This window comes from Alligator sinensis, unplaced genomic scaffold (assembly GCF_000455745.1).
Source record: "Alligator sinensis unplaced genomic scaffold, ASM45574v1 scaffold694_1, whole genome shotgun sequence".
NCBI classification, from domain to species: Eukaryota; Metazoa; Chordata; order Crocodylia; family Alligatoridae; genus Alligator; species Alligator sinensis.
Window position 1 is genome coordinate 499,507 of NW_005842339.1, and position 9,566 is coordinate 509,072.

Here is a 9,566-nt window from a genome sequence, read left to right on the forward strand (position 1 = left end):
ACTTTCAAATTAAGGATACCCTAAAACATGATTTACTTAAAACCTCACTTCCACATCAACACTAGTAGCTCAATAAGAAGAAAGTTCTGAGTAAGGTGCTATACTATAACAATAAATAATTTGAGCTCTACACTTCAGTGAACTGCTGGACTGAATCATTATTAAAGTAGACATTACACAATGACAGTACTTGGCTTAAAAAAATATGAATTTCCTAATATTATTGGTTCTAAAGCTATGTGAACTTTTACAATTGAAAACAACTTCTTTGGTTTCAAATTTCTTACCTGTATAACTGACGACTGGAAAGCTGTAATAGAATCAGTGAAAACAGGTGACTTTTTTCATTACCTTCTAACATAGAACAAAACAGCATCCCTACCCCAAAGACCTTACAGAAGGCAAGTGGTGAAGCCATAAGGGAGAGAACAAGGAAACAAATCAACAGCACTGGTCACTAGGGGTGTGCGAAACAGGCCGTATTCAATTCTGATTCAGCACAATCAAGGACAGTGATTCAATTCATTGATTTGGATCACTGTCCCAATTTGATTCAGCCAAATCTGAATACGAAGATTGGATGCTGATTTGGAGAATCAGCGATTCGGCCATAGACACAGCTTTAAATGTTTTTTCTACATACCTCAAGACACCAGGTGTGGCTCATGAATGCTGCGATGGTGGGGCGGATGGAGCATCCCATAGGAACACAGGGGGCCTCCCCACGTACTCGGTGGTGGACCTGGAAGTCCCTCTGGTCCGCTTCTGGGTCTGCTGCCAAGTGCACTGAGGACACCCCCGCCCTGCGCTCCCATGGGATGTTCTATCCACCCCAGCATCTCAGCATTCACGAGCCGCCTGGTACCTTGAGGTATGTGGAAAAAACATTTAAAATTGTGTCTATGTCCGAATCATTGAATCTCTCCGAATTGATTCGGGGGGTTCCGATTCAATTCAGAGAATCTCTGCCAAATCAAATCAGCAACTGAAGCTTCACACAGCCCTACTGGTCACCGTGACAGACAGCTGTCTTGGCACATCTACTGCCCTACTGTTGTCAAATGTTTTGTAGACATTTGGGCATGGATCTGACTGAAAACCAAAGTGGTTTTGCAGATGTTTATATGGAGGCCCTTCAATACATTAGAAGCAACGTGCCTGTTTGAAAATGAAATAAGTAATGTGACCTAATGGCATTACATTATACTCAGTTTGATGCAAAAAGGGGAGCCAGAAGGGAGATGCAAAGATACAGGTGATATTATCAAAATGACAAGACAGAAAAATAGTCTTTGCAGCAACATTTTAAATGGATATGAGCAGGACTATATTCCATTTGTCAAAGCTGTAGATAAGGGTGTTGCAAGGGTGTTGCACTAATCAAGACATGGAATGACGAGATTAAAGCTGTGTGGGCAGATAGGAAAAGCCATATCCTACAGATGTTATACAGAAAGAATCAGCCAAATGTTAGTATCAAAAAAGAATATAGGAGGGTGGCACAGGTGAAAATTAAGGAGGCTCTGTTTTGGCTATGTTGAATGTAAGCTACAAGACAGACATCTATAAGGGGAGGCGTGAGAAATGGACACTGCTATAAAAATAAAATGACTTAAAATTCCAACAGATATTTATAGCTAGCACAAACCTCCTGATGGATCCTCTTTAGACCTTCCAAGGATTTTTCACTGATATAGTCTGTAACTGATCTGTAAAAAAGTGACACAGATTTTGAAGTCAAAACATGCACATTTCCTGTTCATACATTCACAAATAGTTCCTTCTCTAAATGCTTATTGTACTTTTAGAGTAACAGAAAAATAAATATACATGACTCCAAGTGTTTCTCAACAGAAATGTGTAACATCCATGAATATTAAAGGGGTTTAGGAAACAGGATGCCAAAACATCTTTTTTTACAAATGCTTAGCACAATCATCTTTGAAGTATTACAAAAGAATACTATTATTTTTGTCACTGAATAAAGCTATGTTGTAACGTAATACTAACATTCTTCTAATTTAGTTCTACCTTTAAACTTTACTGGTTCTTATTACTATATCACTTCAGCTGCCCCCATCAATTTCAGGCTGCAGTTCCTAATCCTACATTTGCTAACCCGTATTTCTCCAGTTTTTTAGTTTAGCTGCAGAGCTTCAGGGAGGATGCTTAAAGAGGAATCTGAGAACAGCAAGCAGGTTCCTCCTGAAAGGCTCTTCCTTTCCTCATCAGTCACATGCCTCCCTTTTTCTTTTTTTTTTTTCTTTTTTTTTTACTACATGCCTCACTTTTACTTTTTTTTTTTTCTTTTTTTTTTTTTTTTTAAATTAGGGACAACCATAAATCCCTGAAAGATCTAAACTTAGATTTACTACAATTCCAATCATTTCAAATCACCTGACTATACTAACATGAATGCCTTTTTCCTACAAAACGTACTCCCCTTCCACATAAATTAAATTATTAAAATAATTACATTACAATATCATGGTTACGCCTCTGTCTAACAAATGCGCAAGTAATTCTTGTAATTGTGAACCAAACTAACTCCAGGACTTAATGAATAGCTCTGCTCTGATAAGGGCACTTTTACACATACTCCAGGAGTGAGGGGGCGGTGTTTAAGTAGAGCAGTTCTAAGTGCCGCTCTAATTAAAGCACCGCTGCATCTCCTGTATCAGCGTCCTCGCACTTGAAAATGGCAGTGGGGGCATTTGAACTGAAGTTTGATGAGCTTTAGCTCAAGCACTCCCATCCCCCTTTTTAAGTGCAGAGACACTGATACACAAGATACAGGAGGCTCCTGGAGTGTGGCAATTGCGACGTTCCAGCACACACAATTAATTTTGTCTGTTCCAATGCGCTGAAATTCCAATGTGCTGAAATGCTCGTGGATAGGTGCCCTAAGAGAGGTTCTGATTCTCCTTCCTAAATTCAGTTTCCCTTGAACACTGCTACTATGTTAATCATCAGAACTTTGGATGATCTATGGCCAAAGCTAAACAAGCCTCTGTAAATGATTGATTAAGAAGTGCCTTAAAAGATCTACAGATTTTGTTTCATTACTTTTAGTCAGATTTATGTTCAGAAACTTTACTCTTTGCTCCCTTCAGCTATATGCAGTTATTTATACGCATGAATGCAAAGTAAGTATAATATAGTACTAGAAGTCTAAATGATAAATTCTAATTTCTCAAGGTTTTTGCATCGTTTTGCACAGGTAAATACAATACAACAAAGAACCAAGTTATGAGAGATTAAAAATCAAATGCTAAAGTAACACTAAAGGAATGCAAAACTCTAGAACTCTCGATTCAGAAAAGATGCCTTTTATTAGACTAAGAAATCGCAAAAAAATATATCTTTTTCTACGAGTTTTCAGGCACACACCACCTTCCTCAGGCTCAGGGGAAATAAAAGATGGTAAAAAGCACCCATAGGTAGAAAATAAAACTTCATTTTTGCACAGTGGAAGCTGAAAGTGGAAGTCTATTCCTCTGGGTCCATGGCAGTGTCTTTGTGAATATTATCTTTGAACCAAGAGTTCTAGAGTTTTGCTTTTCTTTTGTTGTCTCAGACCAACACAGCTAACAAGTACATCCCTGACACATGGAAGATGCCGAATTTTAGCTGGTTTTGGATTTAAACATCATTGCTGAATACCAAGAAAGATTTCTACACCTCCCTGCCTTTCTGCCATCTGACACCACCAAGAACGGAATCCTGCCTTATCTGCACATCAAAGAGCAACTTACAAACACCCTCTTATCCTAGAGGAACAGACTTCCACCTTCAACTTCCTCTGTGCAAAAATGAAGGTTATTGTCTACCTATGGGGACTTTTACCATCTTTCATTTTCCCTGAGTCTGAGGAAGGGTGCGCATGGGTGAAAGCTTGCAGAAAAAGATATGTTTTGTGATTTCTTAGTTAGTCTAATAAAAGGCATCATCTCTGAACAAAGAGTTCTAGAGTTTTGCATTTCTTTTAGTCTCAGACCAACACAGCTATCAAATACATCCCTGAAAGTAACACTAGGTTACTGTATCAAATAATTTATAACAATTACTCTGAATATATAGGCAAAATTAAATACCTATTAGTTCAGTTCAATTTAACAAGTAAAGTGAGGAGTTAGTTCTTTCACAAGGAAGATAAAAAGGAAAGATGCTTCCGTCAGTAGCAATATGGTAAACTCTGTAAGTTAATCCATACTTCGGACAATGTCTTTTGTATTCTTGCCTGACTTAGACAATAGGTGATCTCATTTTCATGATTCATGGGTTTAGATTTGAAATGTATAACCTCACCAGGGAAGTGTGAAGGCTTGACATTACTGATGAAAACCAAAACAAAAATTACAATGAATAACAAGTTCCGTGTGATAGAGATTTCCATAATTACACTGGGAAGGCTTTTGATAGATTATATATTAAAAGAAACACTACAGTTGAGATAATCTTATCTTTATACCTATTATTCTCTGCTGCTAGTTTGTACAGTGCATGGGTGATCTCAGCACAGGCAAGAATTGCCCCATGACGACTGTGTAAATCATTGCCCACAGCTAATGGCAGCAATTTTGGCAAAACTGCAAGAGAAGAAATTAAAAGAAAATCAATAGTTACATACCGATAAATTATAAGCAAGTGTTTGCTTTAATGCTCTGCCACATTTAAAATATGTATTATCAATTTCACTGCATCTACTCAGACGACGCATTGGAAAGATTTCTATAAATCTCTATAATTTTAAATGTGCCTATTAAGGTATACTTGGCTTTCAAAGTACTTTGTTCCTTCTTGATTTTTTTTACAGTTTACTTTTCCAGTTTCCCTAGGCCAGGGATGTCCAATGTACAGCCAGTGGGCTAGATCCTGCCCATGAAACTGTTCTACCCAGTCTGCCAATAGTCTAGTGGGCCAGCAGAAGATGGGTGGTGGGAGCTAGTGGGGCTCAGCCTGCTGAAGAATTCAGGGTTCCTGAGCTGCAATGGTCATCAGAAGCAAGGAAGCCCCAGACCCATGCTATCACAATCAGCTGACCTCTGCCATTGCCCCCAGCTCCACTGCATCCACTGCTGGCTCCATAGATCTGACCTAGGAAGGGCCACTGTGGTCTAGATCTTGCCCAAAGCCCAGGGTATAACACCCCTGCCCTAGATTGTACTTCTAAATACCAAATACTTCATTTTGGATTGGTCTTAAAAACTGAAAATTCTGTGCATCATTTAATAAAACCCATTAAATCTGGTAATGCTATCAGAGTGACAGCACCATTTTCAGATGGTTGAGAAAAATCTTTCGCTCCCTTCAAGTCGCATATTTGTTCAAGTCTTGTTTCTTGATACGTTTTCACTACATACACAAAGGCATTTAATATGGGATAGTCTATAAAATAAATTTACTGATACTCACCCACATGTGCCATATATTCAGGGGCCTGTGGAGTAAGATTATGAAGAGCCTTAGTTGAAAGTTCTCGAATAACCCTGTGAAGGTTGAAGAAATATTTTCTTGTTCATTATCTCTTTATCAATAAATACACCCATTTCTGAGTGAGATTCTTTCTTCAAAATGAAAGCAATTACAAATTATAAGACCCTGTTGCCCTCATATCTGCACAGTCAGACCCTTGGACACCACATAATCATGCAGAATACTCCATTCAAATTTTAAGGCCCAGAGCAACATCTGAAGATTATTTTTCTGAGAATGTTGAAATGTAGTTTTTCCAGTAAAGAAATCAATTTCTATCACTGAATGGAGGACTGAGACATTAATTAATATGAGCAACTATTTAATCAATGTAAATTTATACAAAACTGTAACCAAGGTAATAAGTCCCATGAGAGACAGATGGTTCCTTTAGATATTTTTCTTCATTCCTCCATGCTATAGGGAGGGATCTTGAGAGTACTGTTGTCAGATTCAAGTAAAATAAGACATTTTTCAGGATAGTTCATTCTAAGGTCCAACTGAAATTTACACTGATATTCTACAAAAACATGGCTACAATGTTCAGTTATTGTCCAAATGAAGAATAAAGACACATCTATTATGAGATATCATGTTATCACTATAAACCTAGATAATCTGCAGTTAGCTTTTGGCTACATGAATAAAATTTACTGATATAATAGCCAGAGAATTAGAGGGGAAAAAATAACAAATATGGATGACAGTACCTGAGGGCTCATCTCATACACTGCCAGGGACATTGTGTAATGAAGAATAATAACAGTTTACAGTACTGTATCATCACATTTGTGGTATATGTACACATTTTAATCTTCATGCAACACTAAATATAACTATACTTTTTATTTTCATGTATGAAATCTACTTAATTAAAGATAATTATATGGTGAAGCTGTTTACCCTCAGATATAGTATGCACCTTATTAAACAAAGTGCTTTATTCATCTCCTAAAACCAGGCTTAGAAATTGCAAAAACTAAACTAAATAAGTTCATAAACTTTTTTAAGGGATAATATGATCTGGAAAAATGGATGATGTAAGCAACTCTTGTCCAGTCTTCTTCAATCAGATATCACAGCTATTCTAAAATATTCATATTTCTTTTTAAAAAAATAATTTTCTGTAGAAAACAGCCATCTCAAACTTCCATGGCAAACAAAAACCAAAATTCCACTTAAAATTTTATGTATGTTGTAAAGAAATACATAAAAAAAAGAAACCACTACCAAAAGCTGGTTAAAAAAAAAGGAAGTGCTGATAAATTATTCGAATCCTTAATACAATGGAACCCAATCCCAATCAAGACCCATAGTTGCTTTTGAAGGGAAAAGAAACAAAAGCTACCTCTGCTTTTAAAGACAGATAACTAAAGAGCACAGAAAAATACGATTTGCAAAATACTTAACTTTAAGACGTCAATTAGAATTTCAGAACCTACCCATCCCAGTGGTTGATCTTCATGTTAACCAGGTGATCAATCATCGGTTGTGTATATTCAGGAAAACCAGCAATGTATACACTAAAAACAAAAAAGCATGTTTGTGCATATATACAAAAATATAAAGGATGTATAGATTACAGCAGAAACTTCTTAATGACTGTAACTCACCACTTTTTAAGGGAACAAAAATTCTTGTGAAGTACTGAGATGTATAAAATGTTCTATCCTATATTCTGCAACACACACACATTTATATTGGTAGTAGCCAATTGCCCAATCAGGAATGATAGGTAGGGCAGGGTGGGGGGGCATGGAACACTGCCACCCACCACCCCATGCCATCACTGCCTCCCAGGAGCAGGAAGAAATGCTTGCCCTGCCATTCCCTCCATCCCCCTCTGCCAGCACCCTGCACCACCACCACCTCCAGCACCACTAGCCTCGCCCCCGCTCCTTGGAGGTGGCAGAGCACCACCATGATGGTGGGAATGGAATATGGGGGCGGGCGAGAACAGCATCCTGCTCCATCCTCACCATCATGGAGGTGCTCTGCACTCTGATTGGTTGTTTCACTCACCAATCAGCGTGCTCCAAGAGTGTTCCGGACACAGACAGATGGACTATGCCCTTTATTATAAAAGAATTTATACTGCATATGTAAAATGAGGTCTTGCATGAAGGGCAATATTGAATACATTAATAAATATTTCATTTACATTGAATTACATTTAATAAATGCTCAAAAAAATAAACTGGCAATACATTTTTATTGTTCAAATCCAATGATTAATATATTTAAACATTAATAGTATATTTCAAGAAAGTGCACTCAGAAGCATATAGCATAGTAAACTGCATACAAAAACTATATAAAGAACATTGACAAGACATGTCTCAGCCCTTCCTAGCACTGATCAGAGGATGACAACTTATTATTATTACCAGTAACTCCATTAGCTCAAGTGATAGAGGTCTGAGGATGAGGTAGGTGAATGTAACTATGATACCACACAAACTTCTCTGTCCTCAGTTTGCTCTTTTTTTTTTTCCAAATGTTGGAAATGACACATAAGCAAGCTACATTAAAAGAACACTGAAGTCACAAAGTCAAGTACTCAAGAGTTAGGAGATGCCAGAATTTAAACCGCAAATTAAGAATGCAGAGACAAGTTGACCTGTTCTGTATCTTATCTTTTCAGTGATTGACTTTACACTTCAGCAAGTGGAATAAGTGACAGCAGTGGTAGGCTCTGGGACAGTTTGAACCATTGCAAAATGCCCCCGCCCCTGACAAACAGCTGACTGGGAAGACGGGGTGATCAGAAGTGGGGTGAGAAGGAGCAAAGGATTCTCCCAAGCCTGGAACTGTTCTGGGCCTAGGGACAATTCCTGCCCTGGCATACCTGCTCTCCATGGAGTTGTGCACAGGGCCGGAGCATTTTCACATGGCTCAACCCATTCTGCCTGGAAAAGATCAAGCTGCACTGCCTCTGTCTCCCACTCTTTACATAAGCCAGGGTCACCCTAGTCTGTGCAAGAGGTCAGGGGCCCTTCCCCTTAGCTGGAACTGACAAGAGGAGCCCTAAGAGGGTTCAAGCTGCAGTGGCTGCCTCCTATGCTATGCACAGAACTGGAACTGTGGATGAGGCAGGAAGCAGAGGCATTGTGGTTGGAACCCTCCTGAAGCTCCTGAGGGTAGTTCCAGCTCTGGGAAAATGCCCTTTGCAGACAGGGGTCAACTCAGAGATCTGCAAGCTGGGGAAAGGAAGGCATTTCCCCACAGCTCAAGCCCTCCTAGTACCCCTGGGACAGGTTGTGCTTTCCTACCTAGGGGCTGTAAGGCTTGTATGCTCCGGCCCCAAACTATTTGGAACTGAACCCTGTCCATAGCCTATAATAAAGCCTCGATTACTCAAAGATATCTACCTGAACAAACTTTCACACCTATACAAAATCCTTGCAATAAAGTGGGACTCTACATTGATATAAGGGTTTATCAGATAGACCCTTTTTCCAGGGCTGAACTCTACATGTCAGAACTATAGAGCATGCATTCCATGTTGTTGCTTTAAGCTACAAAAATGTGTCGTGAGGTCATATAAATGTCTGTCAGAAAAGTCCATTCCTGCAACCATAAAATAACACTATGCATTTTTTGTATAGACAATTAAATATATACCTATTCCCTTGTGCATTAGTGCCACTCACACAAAAATTTCAGGAAGGAATGAATTATTGACCCAATTAATTACAGCTCTTACTTACAGAACAGAGTGGTGAAATTTTAATAAATCAATTTAAGGCAGGGGTTGTCAACCAAGGGTACGCATACCCCTGGGGGTACTTGGGAAGCCCCCAAGGGTTCACGGAAGCAAAGGAGAGAAGCGGGAGGCACTTCCGGTTTCGCCAGGGGCACTTCTGATTTCACAATGAGGGACCCCTTCCCACCACTTGTTGACCAGTCAGACTCTTGCTTCTGGACTGGCCGCCGGGGGTACACCAACCAAAAAAGGTTGAAAACCCCTGATTTTAAGGTATGGGATGACACACACCTCAGGAAGAGAAGCTTAATTAGAAAGTGAAAATGGTTGCAAGGAATCATAATTTAATAACTAAATGAAATGCCTTTTAAAATTATCAGGGAAA

At 38.9% G+C, this 9,566-nt stretch overlaps 1 protein-coding gene across 1 annotated transcript in view; it reads right to left on the bottom strand.

Moving 5' to 3' along the window:
* The window catches only part of TBCD (tubulin folding cofactor D), a 219,281-nt gene that overhangs the window by 73,548 nt on the left and 136,167 nt on the right, over positions 1–9,566 (bottom strand). Inside the window, 5 exon segments of the mRNA XM_006028735.3 lie at positions 288–310; positions 1,649–1,709; positions 4,472–4,589; positions 5,416–5,489; positions 6,918–6,998. Of these exon segments, the coding sequence (XP_006028797.3) occupies positions 288–310; positions 1,649–1,709; positions 4,472–4,589; positions 5,416–5,489; positions 6,918–6,998 (357 nt within the window).